The sequence below is a fragment of the Strigops habroptila genome, chromosome 11, assembly GCF_004027225.2.
Source record: "Strigops habroptila isolate Jane chromosome 11, bStrHab1.2.pri, whole genome shotgun sequence".
In the NCBI taxonomy this organism is placed as follows: Eukaryota; Metazoa; Chordata; class Aves; order Psittaciformes; family Psittacidae; genus Strigops; species Strigops habroptila.
Genome location: NC_046360.1, coordinates 33,368,395 through 33,387,580, shown reverse-complemented (window position 1 = coordinate 33,387,580; position 19,186 = coordinate 33,368,395). Strand labels below are relative to the sequence as shown.

The following is a 19,186-nucleotide window of genomic DNA, read 5'->3' as shown; positions in this document are numbered from 1 at the left end:
AGCCTGTTAGTTTGTGAAAATAAATGTCTTTTTTTAACTAACTGCATTTCACATTTCCTTCATTACACTGTGGGCACATTCCTCCCCACTTTTAGGCACAGCAAGAAGAGCCTGAATTCCTCTGTTTCTCAGACATCTTCGAACTATCATCTACACTAAAATGCTTTTAATGGCTTGTTTTTAGTTTCACACAACATTTCTTAGTGTTGTGACTACACACCGTTATATGCTTAGCAGTACTTAACGTCCCTCTGGTATGGATTCTTCCTGGCTAGATCTTAAAGTATACTATTTAGATTTGGAATAAAGAGAATTTGCATTTACAGAAGAAAGTATGTAAAAAATCAAAGGTATGCATTTACAACACAGCTATCACAGTAAGCTATCTGTTGAATTAACGATTAATATAAGTAATCTTATTAATACCTCAGGAACTAAGAAAACAAGTTTACAGCCCGTTACTGCAATACCCATATAAGTGAGCCTTTTTAAGGCAGGGAATTAAGCAGTGCCTAATGGGGAAGCAATTCTCTCTTCTGCAGAATATTCCTCCGTAATGCTCCGTTTGCTTTACTATCCAAATGCCCCATAAAGCCAAGAAGACCAAAGAAAAGCTGACTGTGAATATCTGCCTGGCTTCAGATATGTTAGAGGGTGGAAGGGATTTTTTTTGTGTAACTTTTGAAAGTAGCAGTGAGATTTCTGTCACTGGCAATGCAAATGCTCCCCATATGCTGCGCTGCCACCCTGTGATTAACGGCGCTGTGTTTGTCCTATGCATTCCACAGGGAACAATTAAACTGAATAACGGCCACAAACCTGGAGAAACATGTACACCAGGATGCATACCATGCTCTAAAATGCCTTTTGGTTTGCATTTATCACTCGTCTAAAAGGCACATGACCGGGTATGTTATGATAAGGGAGCACAAGCGATGAAGTGGCTCTTTTACAGGGGCTGTGCTGTGTGTGACACCCAGGCAGAGTGGGTTTGGGGAGAAGGAGGTTGGTCCCTGTCTGTGCTGTGCAAAGCATGGCACCAGGTGAAGACATAGACTCATTTCACTGTGTGCCTGGCTGAAACTTTGCCCCCGTGTAAGCCCATGAGGATAAATCCTGCACCCTGACCGAATGGGTGCAAGGACTTGCAGTGGGGGAGCAAACCGTCTCACTGCATTTATGGCTGGCTTCAAAATCACACCATTCCACTCTATTACAGAGGCAAGAAAAGGTAGGTTTTGACACCATTTTCATCCTGTCTATTTTAATCCAGAATAGCCAACCTGTGCCTACCTTGGGGAAATACAGCTGGCTGACACTGCCAGAAGATACTTAGTCTGAGGCAGCCAGCTTTTGCTGTACGCATATATTCTCCTATGGGATGCCATGAGCCAGGCAGCCTGTTAGTCCTTCCAACAACGTCCATATGTTTTCTCAGGAGCTCTCCTTTCCCCACTGAGAAAGTCAATCACCAAACCGCCGAGGCCAAAACAGCTATGGAGAAGCTCTACCTGATGCCCTACCTGTGTTTTTAGACTGGGCTGGATTTCAGCCTGTAGCTGCAATATGTAAATATGAGACAGCAGAATAAATGTTGGTATTTTTGCTAAGTGTAAGTTAAATGGCCATAATTGATACCACTTAGGAGATGCAAACGCATTAAATCTGACATTTCAGTGCAGATACAAGCACATTTAAAACTTGGAGAAAAAGCCTTTTTTTTCTTGCCTTCTGATATTACAGATATATTAAAAATGCTTTGCCGCAGGAAAGTGGATTCATAACAATCTAGAAAAGAATTATCCAGCCTCTGAATACAAAATATCCAGAGAGAAAAAAAACCTGGAAGCGAAGCACAGCTGCAAGCTGGGATTCAATTTAACCATTCTGTATTTTTTAATCCTGATTTTTGATCATTCCTTTTCCAAAAAGGAAAAGGATAAAAAAACCCCAAAACCTTAAAGGCACATGCAACAGGTTGTGCATATGTGGTGACAAGGAGGATGCACTCTTATGGGAAAATCTTGCCTTACTTCTCACACAGACTTTTGCTGGTTTACCCAGGATAACAGGCAGCCAGCTCACAGCAGCTCAGCTTTGGGATTATCTTTCAGCAGCAATTAGACCTTCAGAAAGCTTTTTCTTGATAGTATCAAAAAGCAAACTGATCACGGCTCCTCTTTTCAACAGTGGCACTGGTGATGGGGAAGGTGACATGGACTTAGGGTGCCCATTTCGACCCTGATCAGTCTATTGGGTATTCAGAGTGTCAAACCCCTGCGTGTTTCATAGCCTTAATAATAAGTTCAGCACCTAAATCCACCTTGGCTCTAAGGCATTAAATCTTTTGCAAAGCCATGCAAGCCCTGTGTGCTCTCACACGGCCATGGCCAGCGCCCTGAATGTCTGATAGCCCCAACTCTTCACCTGTCACAGGCAAAGAAGCTCTGCCAGCATGAGTGGGAATCAGGACACAAGGAAGCCACGTCAGAGCTCCCAAAAGCCCAGTTTGATACTGCAGAATGTTTCTAGCCCTTTATTTTTTCCCCAAGCAAGATACCGGCCGGCTGAGCACATCCAGCATCAGGGACCTGGGCTGAGGAGCCAGCCCTGGAAGTGTGCTGCCTATTCTTATCGTTAGCATACAAATATTCCTTAATTGCCTAGTCACAAGAGATTACCTCAGGCTATAAATCACCTCATCCTCCTATTAACTTGGGTTTCTTTCTCCGCTTGCATAAAATTAACTCCAAACATGCAGTGGAATGTTGGGAATATTAAAACACATACTCGTATCAACTAATATTAGTGTGTTTTAATGCAATCAACAGACCATTACATTATTATGTTTACAGTTATTAGCTGTAAAAAAATTGCTTTAAATAAGGAGCAAATGGGATATGACGAGACTATCTAATGGCCTCAGGTTTCTTTTCCATCTAGCTTCCTGAATAAAATTGAGGTTTCAGTCCTGCAGGTAGTAAAGGTAATAATATTGACTTGATTTCCAATGTGGAAGCATTTCACAGGGCTATGTACAGCTACCTGAGTGCTCCCAGCCATACCTCGGGAGAAAGACCCAGACCTCAGTAACTGAACCTCCACAATGAATGCACACTTAGCCCTTGACACACCTAATGGCACATAATCCGCTCCTATGAATTCAAAGGTAAGCATTAAAAAAAAAAGTACAAGTCTGAAAACAGTCATAGAACATCAGCGGGTTTATTGTCTTTTTTAATAGTCGACATTGAACAACATTGTGCTGTCCTAGTCCTAACATTTGCATGTATGCCTGTAAGCGATGTTAATGGTTTATCTTTCAGGGAACTTGCATGCAGTGAGAACGGGTGTTTTGTACCTTAATTTGGAAGACAGACCTCAAGAGAACATGATGTTTTACAAGTTAACAGTTCATTTAGTCTGGGATTTTCAATAATTCTGCTGATTAGCACACTAATGAGGTAGAGGGGAAAAGGGAGGTTCAGAGAGAAAAATGTGATGCAGCAGATACAAGGTGATGACAAAGACGCTATTTTTCAGGAAAACAAGAATTCAAGGTATGCTTTCAGCAAACAAAATGCTTAATAACTTCAAGCACTTTCACATTTCCAGCAGCCTCTGCTCATGCGTCAGTGTCTGACTTTTTAATGAAGCAATATCAAGCAATGAGCTTGTTAAGAAACAAAAGGTAGGGAAAAGCATTTTTAATGAAGAGCTCTGATTCTTCTTTAAGCTTTCCCAGGAAGCCAATAATAAAATTAGTTTCAGATTTCCCAGAACTAAGGAAGGCTTTGCTTGGGAATAAGTAGTAGATTCTCTTTATTATCTACCAATGCCTCTTCTATCAGAAACAAAATAAACAACAAGGAACTTGCTTTCAGATAGATACTAAAAGCAAGTTGCCATGTTTTCAGCTGGTACAAATCACTGCTGTCCATGAAGCTACACTGTTTTACACCACCTAAAGATCTCATCCAAAACTTTCAGCCTTAACAAACTCCAGAGGACAGAAGTGACGGGAAAACCAGCTTCCAACCAATTTGACAAAGGAAGAATATCCGAGGGTGCACAAGGGTATACAACGTGTCTCACCTGTCCCCAATCTCCTGCTTTCCACTTCGGACATCTGCCCCCTCTGCATTTCTTTTGCACGTTGGGCTTAGCAAGGTGCTTGCAATAATCTTCTTCTACATGCCTCCCTTCCTTCGACAAACAGTATACACTGCGGTGCTTTTGGCCCTTTCCACAGGAGACAGAACACTGTAAATATAAAGTAACAACAGATCAGCTTTCACGCAGGGCCACCTACATGGTTATATACGGGCCATGGCTACCCAGGGCATTTTCTTGTAACTGGACCAAAAAGCACATCCCCAGGTTCCCACAGCCTGCACAAGGCTTAAGGGGGATATGGAAGGGCAGAAATACTCCCATTTGCATTTAATATTGCATGATATTCTTTGCCAAAGCACCCCAAAATGCCAGTATCAAAATAGAGAAAGCAGCTGACATTCAGCAGGGATAACAGGCTGGATTCCTGGCACTGCTTCAGTGGTTTCAAAGGAGCAGAGTCATCTTACAGGGATCAAGGCAAGAGCCCTCAGTATCTACTTAGCAGAACTTGAAAGGAATAATTTCCATTTACCTTGGTACAAAGGGAGGTCAGATGTTGGTGAATCAGGAGAGTAAAGTGCAATATACACCTTTACAGAGGGAAATAACTGCACAAAGGATGAGGCAGAAGAGAAAAATGCAGTCTTCCCATGCCCCTGGTGTTAATGCTCATATCTGTTCTACCAGTGCAGACTAATTTACTCGAATTTTCTGTTTTAACCTAAACAGACTGAAACCAGGATATGCTCATCCTTTAGATTTATGCATTTTGAAAACAACTCGGAAGGTGGCAAGAAGGCAGAGCCTGAAGAACCAAAGCAAAAAGCAAATCAGCAGGTATGTTAGCTGTAAGCTTTGTAGTGAAGCAACTAATTTCAACCTCCCTCTGCAGGTTCACTGAACGTTTTCAAATGTGACCACTTCTGGCATGCAAACCCCAAGCAACTTCACTTTGATTTCAGATTAGTCTCCTCCAAAAGATTTAGGAATCAAAGGGGTCTGCAATCACGACAGGAATTTAATATGACAGTTCCATGTAGAACAAGCCTCTTACTCAGCATGATGCACCCAAAGACTCAGCTTCAATTTCTTCATTACATGCTATGTCATAAGCACCCTGGTTTAATCCTTGAGCACAAACATGCTATTTCAACCATCTCTCAACATAAAATGTTCTGATTTCTTTACAGAACAGACCAAACGTTCAGAGATGAGGCCTCTACTCTCATTTTGGAGGCACTCCATCAGTATATTTCCTAAGAAATAAATTACAGCCCAAGCTCTTCCCAGCCTATGAATATGTTTAAACTTAAAATCCATCAATTTATATATGTAGCAGATCTGGAAGTTCTGTTAGAACAGAAATTGGCATATGCATTGACAGCTGTGATTACTTTAAATTACCGCCATACTTCCAACTCATTCAGCCCACAAAGAATCAGTGAGAGAGCAGTAACTTGCTCCAAAATGGAAAAGTTCACAGCAATGTGTAGAGAAATGGATGTAACTCATCAGAGCAGACGTTGCTGCTTAAAAGCTTGTATAAGCAATGTCCTGAAAGGGCTGTTTTCCTGCTGCAAGACATTACAGATTGACAAAAGGTAGCCCACCTCCTCTGTGATCAATAGGGTTTAAGGGCCAGTAATGATGCTCCTCCATCATTAGAGAGGTGGGGAAGCCAGCCGAGCCTGGGGCAGGGATGACCACCTCTGAGTTTTCCTGAGCCCAGATCCAATTTCAGGATAGCCAAAAAAACCCCAACGAGCAACATTCAACCTTGCAGTGAGAAGCAGACTTTCACAAGTTACCCAGATTCATAAACTTCACTTTTTTTTCTTTCGTATCAACAGAAAAAAGATTGACTTAATGTTATCCTATTTTTATAAGCCTTCAAATTTCATCAGAAGTTCATTTTTTCACTCCTTCTACATCTCTCCCCAGGCAATGAACGTCAGCAGCAAGAAGGAAATGTCAAATCCTACCAAACCCAGTTGTAAACTTCTAATGCTTTTATCCATTTACTATCTTTGGACTAAGCAGCAGCACTGATACTTTAGCAATAATTCAAGTGCTCCTCGGTAAGTGCTCTCCATGCAGGTTGATGCCATTTTACTGTGACAGCCAAAGCTAAACGGTAAATTCACTGACTTGATCAGGACTCTCTCTTGCCTCACATATCCAAAGCAGGTATAGCCTAATGCATCTTTAATTTAAAAAATACATTGGTTCCACTACTTATTCTAAAAGAATAATATACTTATTCTAAATCCTTATAATAATACTTATTCTAAAGGAAGAATAACCACACTGTGCAACAACACAAGCATGTTTCTGGGGACCTAAAGTTGGTTCATAAATATTTGATCTCACAAATAATACAGTGCTAGTCATTTCCAAAGTTATTATCCCCCATCTATAAATTGCTTAACTTTGGTATGGTGCCTGATTCTGACATTTATCTCAGGATCCCATGACCAAACATGACTGCATGGGTACCTTGGTGCATCCAGAGGCTGAGGCCTAATTTGCCTAATTTTGTTAATACTTAAATGTAATTCCCAGGATGTTGGAATTCATCATTTCTGTGTCTGTCTTCAATATAAATCAAAGTTAGGCAGTGTGCATTTTTAGATCTAAATCACTGTTTGCTTTCATGCTCGTGTGAGTTATGATCTTATTTGCACTGACAGAAAAGAGAGGTTGAATAATCTAATGTAACCAAGTATCAGACACCAAAAATTCCTTTGCAAAGAGACTACTTCATAACTGCCTTCTAATTTGTCTCAGGTATTTCCAACTTTTATTTGGCACATAGATTTTAAGCATATGTGAGCCACATGCAGAAAATTATTTAATAGTGGGCTTCATCTCAACTCCATATGACTTAGGGAAGCTACTGCCATCAACCCCATCATTTATTTTGGATCCTGGAGAAACTTAGCATTTCATCAGCAGGACTCCTCAACACTTATGATATCTATCAATAAGAGTGCCATAGTGAGGTAAGCTTTCACATTGCATTCTTTACAACATTTGAGCAGCACAGACAAACCTGCTCCTTTCATACTTCTCCTTTTCTTTATTTCCTTTCTATTTCCCATCTCCCACAGAAAATATTTCCAAGTACTGGTGATGGACAGGCAGTGCTCTGTGGAACAGCAGTCTCATCCAAGGCTCTTTGCTGTCAACAGAAAGACTTCTACCAGTTCTAATCACCTCTGGATCCAGCCCTGAAGGTGTAGCCAAGGTACCGTATTGACTTCTTCCACTAACTCAGCTTTCTAGAGTGGAGGGTCACAGTCTATTGTTGCCCATGGTCAACCCGCCTCTGCCTCCACTCAAGTGTGGGGAAAATGTTGCTCTGAAATGCTGTTTCCAGCCTGTGACTGAGGCACAGCAAATAGCACCCCTTAGTGAACCTGGGAGGGTGGCCAGGGATGGAAAATGGTGCGAAAACAACACATCGTGCCGTTTCTTAAGAAAAAACCACAAGAAATAAGATGATTGTGGCACATAATAGAGAAATACTACTTCAAAAAATCAACTATTGCCATCACACTAAAGGCTCTACTAAACCTTTCTCTTGTTACTATCTTTATTATCTCCTAAACCCACCACAGTCACACCTGGTGCTTTACATGGAGAATAAGAACAAAAGGACTTCCCTAAGAGCATTAGAGCACAGATTTAAGGGGGTTATGTTTATTACATGATTAGTTTTGTTAACATGCCAAGAACTGGGGATTGGCGTGCTGCTGAATTTTCAAACAAATATACTGCCTAGTTTAAGTAAACGCAAGAAAACAGCTTAAATAAATACAACAAAAATATTTCCATATCAACTGTTTCCAGAAAGGTCAGAACATGATGCTAAATATCTCCTGCAACGCATCACTCTGCTCTAGCACAGCAGCAAGCTTATGTTTTTGTTTCCACAAAAAAATTTGTTTTCTGTTTCAGAGTTCAGCAATGATGAAGATCATTCTGTTCTACCAAGTACATGCAAATTGCTTTAAACTAACCCTTGCTGCATTTCTTATTCTGATCACAGAATCACAGCCTGGTTTGGGTTGGAAAGGACCTTAAAGCTCACTCAGTTCCAACCCCCTACCATGGGCAGGGACACCTTCCACTAGATCAGGTTGCTCCAAGCCCCTGTGTCCAACCTGGCCTTGAACACTGCCAGGGATGGGGCAGCCACAGCTTCTCTGGGCACCCTGTGCCAGCGCCTCAGCACCCTCACAGGGAAGAACTTCTGCCTAAGATCTAATCTAAATTCACCCTCTTTCAGTTTAAATCCATTCCCCCTTGTCTAATCACTACATGTCCTCATAAAAAGCCCCTCTCCATTTCTTGTTGGCCCATTTAGGTATTGGAAGGCTGCTATAAGGTTACCCTGGAGCCTTCTGATATTTTGGAAGATGAGGGCACGTCTCGTTCATTAAGACTTCTCTAAATAGAAAGGCTGCTACTTGATTCTCTGGGCCGGTAGCAGGGGAAAAACCAGACTATATACCCCAAAAGCTCTTAAAACTTGTACAAATTGTCTGGCTGGTTGGGCCCAGGTTCTGAGCCTCCTGTGGGAGACTGTGACCTGCTCCTCTGCACAGGGGGCTTGTGCTGGGAGCGAAGCCGGTCTGGCACTGAACGGATTCGGAGCCCTGGACACAATGAACAAATCTTGGTGAAAATAAAGAGGCAGCAAAGAACACTCAAGAAGAAATAGAACAGCTCTATTTCTTGTTAACTCTATGCATTGAAGGGGCAGCTCGACGTGCGGCAGGAAAGCAAAACACCAGCAAGAACCTGGGGATATTCTCCCCCCCCAAAGTGAAAGGTTTCAGAAAATGCTGTCAGACCACTTTTCCCATGCATCAGCCAACGATTTGGGAGGTATTTGAGATAATGAATGCAAGCTGTGGTGATCACCAAACGAATTCCCAAAGATAGGTATGCTCTGATAGCTCACCAAGGGCAGGGCCGGGGACTGGGAAGAATTAGACTAAAACCAGCTTTATCAGATTCTTCCAGGAGCAATTTTTTGGAGGAAATTAAAATCAATCCTTGCAGGTTTAGATTTCCACACATTAAGGATTATACGGAAAGTAAGTAAGCCCCCGTTCATCCCTTCCAACTATCTGAGCTGAAACATATGCTGGGTGAAATAAAGCAGAAAAGCAACTGAGCCCTACAATGCTTTACACCCCCTTTTCTGTGAGGGGCTGTGCTCCTGCATGTCAGCAAACTTCTCCAACCACGAGCAAAGCCCAACCTTGCACCCTTCACAGTTACATTTCCGCATCCTATTAGTCTACATCAGCTCTTACTACAACTCACACTGCTGCTATCAGACGCTGAAATCACAGCCCTGTGACTTCCGTACCTCTGGGGTCTCCCAAGCACACAGGACATCAGCAGACACACTACCAAGGAAAGCCTGGATCATTCCTCACCAGCTGAACCTTTACTAAAAGTTTTAAAATGCCTGAGCTTTGTGTGTTATCCAGCAATAGAGACTCTATAGCATCCAAACTAACTTAGCTTCACAACAGTAAGGTGTTTTAGCAGGTAACTCCCTCGGCTTCAGGGAGACAGGCAACAGGCTTAAAAACAAGGGTTCAGCTCCATGCTATGGTTTCTTCAGTGGCTGCAGCATCTCAGGAGATGTTTAGGAAATTGCCTCTTTGAAACCTTTTTCCTTCCACAGATCTGTTTTAGCATGGTCTCATGCCCAACTGCATTGGCATGGAGAGAAGTCCATGCCTGTGGGCTGGGAATATGGCAGGGCAGGATTCATTCAGCTGAGCTTTCCTCTCCTACCTTAACACACACAGCTGGGTGATTTTAGCTGATACTAGGCCAGAAAACACATCTGATTTTTGTACTTTTTAAAGGGAAGAGTGGTGTCTACATTCAAAGGAGGGCAGCTGGACCAGAGACCTGAGCAAAACACACCAAAGCATTGCACTGCAGTTTGAAAGAGGCTTTAGAAATGCTTAATCCATGCAGACTCCCCAGAAAACCGTGAGAATTGAAAACCATACATTAACATTAAGGATTCTGGAGCGTGCAGTTCAAGTATGTTTGTGAGCATTGTCCAGAACCCCTGTGGAAATGTCCCAGAGAGCCCTTTCAGAGCTGGAGAGCAGACCTTGGCGTGCACAAGAGCACACTTTGCCACAGCATCCCCAAGGAGAGTTCCTCGCCCTAGGCATGGGTGATAATGGTCATCCATGCTGGCTTGCCCTGACTCTGCATTGTACATAGGGTCTCCATCCTCCAGCTGCTCTGCTCTCAGCTCTGCAGCAGAGGCAGAGTCTCCCAGGTTTCTCAGAGGAAAGGGTTCAACCGGATCTGTTGCTGCAGCAGAGGGAAGAGGCTGGTGTGTCTGGAGCCCATTCCTCCAGCAGCACAGACTGCCCAGAGAAAAGGATGCTCTTGGGCTTTTTAACTCCTGCAAGATTTAAAGCCCTGAGCACTGAAGTCAATACAACAATTTCCCTGAGCTGGGAAACCTCACAAGATATATGGGAGAAAAGCAGATAACTGTAGCAGGAGAAGCCATGCATCGTCTCTCCTATGGCATCCACTTGGCAAATAGCACCTTCTCCCCCTCTTTCACCTGCCCTGTCATTACATTCCCAACAAAGACTTCACCAGGTACAGAAAGCAGCAGAGCTGTGAACACACAAAGCTGCCTTAAAAGCTGTATCCCTGCCCTGCTCCACGCTATTGAACTTAAACAACAAACAAGCAAAAGCCCCCAGATAGCCACTGCAGGTCTCTCCAGAGAGTGTGGGGTTAGATGGCATTTCCCCAAATCAGGAGGAGATGTGTGAGCTACCCAAGGACACCGGTATAAAGGCATGTGGAAGGCACTGATGGAGCCTATTTTCCATGCTGCGGCACTTTTAGGAGAGCAGCAATTGAAGCAGCAAGCAGCCCAGGCTAACTGACACTTCATATTTTAGTGAACAGTTGTATTATAATGCCATTTTATAACTCCCATTTAAAGAATAGGATTTGTCAGCGTTGGATGGAGTGAAACACAAAATAAAGAGCTCTCTAAGGAACGCAAGCCCTATTTCACAGGTGTGTATCACACCAGGGGTTTGTAGAAGCACTGGGCTGCTGGTTTTATAGAGACAAATCCTGACTCAATGCAGTAGGGATCAAATACTGTCAGCCTGCAGACAGTCTTGGGCATCAGACACATTTTCATCCATGCTGCTGGCTCACTCACCTCCCCTGTGAGCTAGTAAAAATTAAAACATGAATAGAGCATTAAGTGCCTTTGGAACAAGACTGACTACATCATTTTTCCTTAATGACTGCACAGATCAGTCATGAGGAAAGTTAGAAACACACTAAATGTCTTCATGCTTAGTGTCCCTCATCATCACACATCCTTGTTTCTAAACACTACAGACCCTAGGATTTGAGCAACAGCAGTTATTGCAGTTTGGGGTATACAGTGTGAATCTGGAATATGGGCAAAAACACACACAGACTTCCCAGCTTAGGGATCTGCTTGGAGATGCTGAACCTCACAGCTCATCCTTGTGTTCCTGTTCTAACGTTTCTCCTGCAGTCTGACGCATATTTCAATTGCTGCAATCAAAGCCAGTGCTTTGGGAAACAAATGTTCCCAACTACTGCCCTTTTATTTATGGTTTTATTTCTCCTGTGTGTGTAAGCATGTGCATATGTGCGTGTATAAGAGGTCTGCAGACTTTATGAAGCCTGCAGTCACGGATGGGCCACATCTGATGACATGAGGACAAGCCAGCCATCACTGAACAGCAGTCCCACCACTTGTTCAAGTTTGGACCAGCTGTGCACAGCCTAAAAATGACCATCTCACTGAGAAAATGTGTAAGAGGGAAGGTATAAAAAGGCAACACTGGAGGCATGCCAAATGCAGCCAAACAGCCAATGTATTTCTTTGGGAAGAGAAATAATAGTAAGCTCAGACAGAAGCATGGGTTGGATGTTAAGAAACATCAGTGAATAGTAATGGAGTTACGTGCTCTGAGTGGGAAGATGCACTGAGGAACTTGGGAAAAGGTGCATCATTTGGGGGCAGGGTTAAGAGAAGAGTTTAAAGATATGAGAAAATAACCTTCCTCAGTCTAACCACTGGTCTAGCTCACGTCTGCCCTGGCAGTGACATTAGGAGAGGCTATTGAGGGAGAGTGGATGAGACAGGGCATTCTCTTCGGCTCATCACGCTGGTACCTCCCCAGCCTTTGGTCACTGGATTAGGGAGGTTAGAGGGGACACTCTGCTGCCCAGTCCTGTTACTTGTCCATCAGACTAAAAGACACTACATTTAATCAACAGGTCAGATCACAATGGGTGCAAAGACTAATGGATGCCTGCATGGGAGGAGCGTGGATTGCAACAGCTGAGCATTAAGTTGCAGAAAATCATTCCTGCGAGGAATGAGTGCAGCAAAGCACTTCAGTGTGGGCTCAGTGTTAAGCACACAGTGCCACAGGGTCTGACGGGCTTCAGTGGTTGTTTTCCTGCTCATGGAGCATCAGCACTAACAAACAGGAGACAGTAGAACTGATAACAACAATATACCTATATAGTTCTCCTTATTTAAGGAGAAACAGGAGTAGCAATGAGAGATGGTAATGATAAGCAAACAACAAAATAGAAAGGAAAATGAAAAGTGGAGATTTTAAAGTAGCAAGAGAGGAATAAAATGATGCTCCTCTAACAGGCAGTTGGGTACCAGTGGCTTCACCCATCTGTAACTGGCTTGGAGCCACCAGCTGTGACTCTGAGCTTTGGTGGGGATGATTCGGGAAGAGCTGCAGGAGCATCCATCACTGCTGCCCCAGAGCAGCAAGAGGGTGAATCTCTTCAAACAAAAACCCCAGCTGCATTTACCCTCTGGGATGAACTCTCAGAAGGGCCGAGGCAGTGAATAGATGGATGCCCATCTTTGACTCAGGGATGTGCAGGTTTGAAATGGGGCTGGAGCTGGGCGTTGGTGGTGGAATGCTCTGGATGGGTGTCACACAGCAGGGAGCATAGGAAAGGGCTGAAAGGGGTCTGGTTTGCTTTTTTTAAACAAAAGTAAAGAGGGCTGCACTGTCAAAGGCCTTTTTCTGACTGGGAGCCAAAGCAGACAACTTGTTGCTCTTCATGAGCACACCGAACCACTCCACTGACCTGGAGTCAGTATGTCTGAGTGATGCTAGAGGGGACGCAGCCGGGAACTCAAGAGGCACAACAGCCTTGATGGGCCAGCCTGAGTGTACAGTAAACAGCTCTGAGATGGAGGCAGCTTCAGACAGATGGCTGAGGATATCCATAGGCTACCAAGTTCTCATTTTGGTCTGGATCAGCTTTATTAAACCTTTGCTAAGGCATCTATTTCTATCTGTTTTTCTAAAGGCATGCGAGCCAGCCAGTGCCTCCCTCTGCCTGGGTTATGGGTGCTGGGACCATTCATGCAGCCTTCCTCTGCTGCAGCGTTTGTCCTTTCTCCACAGGCTCTCAGGGTAGGACTGGTTTTGTTTGATTTCTGATAATATCTGGCACTAGAGAGAAATACAGACTTGCTGTTGCAGTCTCAGAGCCTAAACCATCATCATATGAATGAGGGACAGGAAAAGCAATGTGAATCACTGAGTGACTGAAGGGTTCAGCGTGCCTATCACTTCATTTTCAAGGCTGGCTTTGTTATTGCAAAACATGTGTAAAGAATCATACAGCAGCTCAGTAATGCTGCTGTCACAGCAAATTTGTTTTCTGCAGAAGAGAGGAAGAGAACAGCAGAATTATATACGCTTGCAACCAAATCTGCCCCTGGTTATCACTTCTGCCTTAGCAAGAGCCAACATCCTGCCTGCTAAGAATATTATCAGAACAACGACATGGAGAATATTGCTGTTGAACAGCCTATTTTCAGCCATGGAATGGGGAAGGCATTTTGTAAACAGCGTGTTGGGGCTTTGACAGAATTAAATACAAATAACCTGAACTTCCCACTGACACCAATTTTAAGATTAACATTCATGAGCACCAGCTCCCCGACACAGATGTGGCCCAGGCAGTTCTCCCTCTTCCCGTGATCGCAGAGCCCTATCACTGCTACCTACATCCCTGCGTGCAGCCAAAGAGCCCTGCAAAGCTATCAATACCACCAGCTTCCAGCCAAATACAGCAATGTTATCCTAACCCAAACCTGAATTCACAGAGACAATTAACAGAGTTTGGAGCTTAGCCAGATAATATTCTAATTATTTTATGCTAAGCTTCCAATTCTTCATTGTTAGATCAAAAGGCCCTCAAAAACTAAGATAGCAGTGTCTCTGGGAGCTGGGAAGCACACACTACCATTTTGCAGGCACTAAAAGCTTCACAACCACTGCATTAGCACCTAGATCTTTTGATACCCAAGAATACTACTTGCCAAAGCAGATTACTTGTAAAATGGTAACACTCTTCTAGGAGAAAAAAACCAAACCCCATCAAACACACACAAAAAACAATCTAAAAACCCACCAACCCATTTTCCACAAGTCAAAGCCAAATATTTACCATCCCCAGTGCAATGAAGCTCAAACAACTCACCCAACTGAACCAGAACAGGGTGCTGTGTGATATAATTGCATTACCTTATCTGTGCCCATTTCCTAACCCAGAAGGAATGAGAAGCCCACAACGAATTAACTCTGCATTATTCATAAATTATATCAGAATATAGTTGAGCACTATGGTAACCTCAAAATTTCACAGGGGTTATTGCAAGGAGCAGATCTGCTCCAGGAGAAGAGGTTCAGCCTTGGGTTTTAAGTGAAGTGATGGGTAATGCCCTTTGTGAACGTCTCCCTCGTTCTGAAGAACATAGCGAGATGTCCTCTAGGTATTTGAGAGCGTGCGTGCAGATTTGCGTTCATACCATACAGCATTCAGAGGAGGAAAAACCACTCTCTGTATCCTGGTGACAGTCTCTGCATGTTTTCTAAAGCATTATTTTAATAAAAAGATCAGATCTATCACATGGTGTACAATTCTGCAGTGTTTAAATACATGTTCTTAAACGAGCAAGGAAATGAAAGTGTCACCTCCTCTTAGTCCTCTTTGAACACGCATTATAATGACAAGGCATCTCACCACTCTCCTGTTGTAAAATTATCATTTACATACAAAATCCATTTATTCATTTAATTATCTCTTTAAAACCTGGACGTAACCAGCCAGATAAAAATCACTTCTTTACTGTATAAAATCCCAGTGGAATTTCACCTGAGGACTGCGGGTGTTGGACTCTTCAGACTATCTCTGCTTTAATTTATATGCATTTTATAGCACTAATTTCACTGAAACTTGAGTAAAGCTAAGCCAATGATATGCTTGCAAGAAATTAGTTATCCAGACTTCATAATCCATACACTTTTAACTGTGTCTGTTTAATTATTGAGAATGACAGTTTCTGTTGGAGAACAAAGCAAGTAAAAGAGAAGCAAGTCAGAGGATGGAACATTGCAGTATCATTTCAGAAAATTTAGTAGAAGTTACCAAAACTAGGTATATGATCTTAATTTAGCAAAAGACTCAAGAAATCATTATACAAATTCATTTATGATTACATTCTACTTGTCTTTAATTTTCACTGTTCAACATTAACATTAAACATCGTAAATGTATGCAATATTTATATAAAATTAAATAACAATATTGGAAAAATAAATACACTTTTACATAAATACATAAATCCATACCGCTGAAAAGTTTCAGCTAATACTATACTCTTGTTTCAAAAGTGACCAAAAAAATATGGTAGTGACACTCCATCCCAACAGATGAAGTATGTACAGCTACAGAATGATGTTTGCAACCGATGACAGAGCTAAAGCAAATCCGGGTGATACCACACTAAAGAAAGTAAAATTTGGATGTTACTACCTACAGTAGTAGCACGAGGTAGACATACATGTGGAGTGTTTTGCAGGAGGGACACGGAGCCCTGTTGACCTCATAGATAACAATTCAGTTTTCAAACAGCTCTGGGGTCCTCTATGTCAGAGCCAAAGGACACCTCGGTAATAAGACTGAATCAAGTCACTTCGTGGCAGTGATGAGGCTCAGCTCTGCAGCCCCTTCCCTGTGGAAGCCCCATGGGAAGAGGGGAGGAGATGCTGCAGGCTGGGGAGGATGCCCCTGCCCTCTGATTGCCCAACAAGGAGACCGAGCAAGGACAATCCACCAAGGCTAATACGAGTAAAGTCAAGGGGATATTTCCTAGGTGGAAAAAGAACCACCAGAAACCAAACCAGCAGGACTGCACCCTGCATTTCCAACAGAGAGGAGCGGGCGCAGCCCCGGTGCCTGCTCCTGAACAGCTGTGAAGAGGCTGAACGCTGAGCGACACCAAAACGCAACACAACTCTGTCCATACTTTCGGTTCTTGCAAATGGTCCAGCACAGGGAACAAAAGGTAGGCAGCAACTCCCAGCCGGTGATTCCACTGGGAAGACACTGCACGGGCAGCTAGCTCTGCTCAGCTCACCTCACTCATTTTTAGCACCAACTATATCAGCATACAAGTGATACATTAGCACCTCAAATGAAGTATTTCAGATCACTGTCCCTTGTACTGGTTGAAGCACCGTTTAAATGCCAGTTCAGTAGTTTAATGGCTATTGCATAGCTCACTGAGGTATGGTAAGGATATTGAGGAGTGGTATTGAAGGCACCCGCAGAAACCAGAGCGTGGTTACGTTTTAGCAAGACGACTTTCAAACTGTGATAATTAAGGAAGTCCAATACATTACAAACAGGCCTCTTTTTTTTTTTGGTATATAAAGTGCTTTTGAGTCAGATTAAGGTTTTTTTTTAGATCTTCAAATGCTTTTATAACAAAACACACAATAAAGGTTGACATTTGTTTGAAGGCCACTCCAGAACTGGCAGGTCTGTGGTTTCCAGTGTACCAGCAGCAACCCAGGCAGCATTCACCCTGGCACAGTGCTCAGCCCCGAAGCACACCAGGGCTCTGTGCTGAGCAGAAGGTGCTGCTCTGGGCAGGGAGAGTTTCAAAGCTGCAGGAACACAACAGCATCCCAGCTCTGTGGTCCAGGGCTGCTCCTGCCCTTACAAGAGCATCTCTGTAGTAGACTCCTCCAGCGGCAAAGGAGCAGTGGAAGACACCTCTGCTCCAAGCACTATTTTGTTATTAGAAAACTCACAGGGTTTTAAGCCTTTCACCACCTTGCTGACTTAATGATATCTAGAGCAGCAGCTGGAGATCAGGCCAGAAAACAACTCTCTAGAACCAGAGATGCACAAGAACAGCTTACAGGTGCCTTTGCACAGTACAACATCACACTCATATATACAGAGGAACAGAAATAAGAGTACAGGTGTGACTGCAAACGTCCTTCTATATAGCCGTGTGTGGGCAGGTAGGGACACGCACACACATCTACACACACTTGTACATGCTTGGGAGTTGATGCAATTTAGTCCACATTTTCCCCTGTCATCTCGCTTTTGGCAAAGAAAACATGACTGGGTAAAGCAGGAGGTGCACAGTGCAGCATTACCATTAAATACCAGAAGAATTTAACTTCAATGGAAATGTACTGCTTAAATGCCAGGTTTAAATCCATATGCAAAGAACTCCGTCAGAACCAAGACTCATAATGCACAGCGCTCGCACCATGTAATAACATGGACAAAGGTGGCTACTTAGCAGAAAGTGCCTTTTAAATTAAAAGGACTCGAGCTCCCCTAATGTAAGCCCTTCCTGAAGAGGTGTTATTCTGAATATATTGTCAATAATCCTCTTTAAGTGCAGTTTTAAGACACGAAGCATTAGCACCTTGGTTTGAAGCAAATTAAATCTGTTGTTACGGGATATCCACAAAACGGTTCACAAAGAGAAAGAGTTTATGGTCGTACCGAGCTCCAAGGACCAGCGCTCCAGGCAGCATCTCTAGGACAGTCCTGCACATTGCACTGCTCTCTGTCTGGTGGCTTGTCAAGGATTTCACAGCTCAGATCCGTAAACCTTTCTCCGTTAGGGCGCTGGCACACCACCAGCCGTGTTCTTGTCCCTGCCCCGCATGGCTTCGTGCACTGGAAGTCAGCAGAGGACAGAGCAATCACTGCCTGGGTAGCAAAAATACTACCAACCAGTTACATGAAGCACTAGCACCTCTTGAGACCCAACAGTTGATTATCTTTCCAACCAACCCACTCTGGCCAAATCTGCCCCCCAAAAGCTGCAGGCAGGCATCAGCCGCTTTAGCTTCTCTTTTCCCAAAGCTGTTCATGCTGCTCCACAAGGATACTGCCAGACCCAATGTGATACTGGAGGGTAACATCTCTAATTGATCATCTCAAATTAATTTGCAGAACGGAGCAGTGTTTTTATTAAAGAAAAAAGGCCTTCAGTTAAACTGCTCTTAAAAAGAAAATCTCATTTTTTGTAGAATTTGCTTTTGCCTGGGAAGAAAGTTTCCTCATGACAAATGGAAAGCAAAACACCACCAAGCAGTTGCTGGGGCTCATTCATTTATCAAAGCCTGCCTTTCAAGCTCCAATCTTTCTAATAAACACCACCACAATATACCCCCTCTTCTCCCATTTTTCAGCCATCCCCTAATGAAAGCCTTCCCCTGCACAGGATGAATGCTGCACTCACCTCTCCCCAGTTGCCATAAACCCACTGAGGACAGGGGCCAGATTCGCATGATCTCTGCTCCATGGGTTTGCTTTTCTCATCGCAGTTATTTGCGGTGTATCCGTTTTCATCCTGGCACACCACGACCCGCCGCTGGAACCCCCCCGCACATGTGCTAGAGCACTGGAAGACACAATTGCCCATGGCTCCATTGAGTCCAGGAATTATTTTGCATTCCCAGCTCCTTCCCAGTGCCTTGCACCGTGGGAATGCACCGCTAGAAGTCTAATACAGCTAACAGGCATTATTAATTTCAAAACCCAGCTATTACTAATAGCAGTGCGATGACTTAGGTGCTGACTAAGCAAAGAAAATAAACACAAGCCTGGTTTTAAGCAGGTGAGTAATCCCCACTGCCTT

At 43.4% G+C, this 19,186-nt stretch overlaps 1 protein-coding gene across 4 annotated transcripts in view; it reads right to left on the bottom strand.

Annotated features, from left to right (window-relative positions):
- ADAMTS9 (ADAM metallopeptidase with thrombospondin type 1 motif 9) overlaps positions 1-19,186 on the bottom strand; it is an 83,078-nt gene that overhangs the window by 19,019 nt on the left and 44,873 nt on the right. For all 4 annotated transcript variants that reach the window (XR_003993701.1, XR_003993700.1, XM_030501181.1 and 1 more), the window contains exons 27-29: positions 18,788-18,949; positions 18,043-18,219; positions 4,096-4,263 (exon numbers count right to left, since the gene is read on the bottom strand). Coding sequence is in view for 2 of the 4 variants with exons in the window: in XM_030501181.1 (XP_030357041.1) it covers positions 4,096-4,263; positions 18,043-18,219; positions 18,788-18,949 (507 nt within the window). In the remaining 2 variants the exon portion in view is untranslated. The remainder of the gene's footprint in view (positions 1-4,095; positions 4,264-18,042; positions 18,220-18,787; positions 18,950-19,186) is intronic.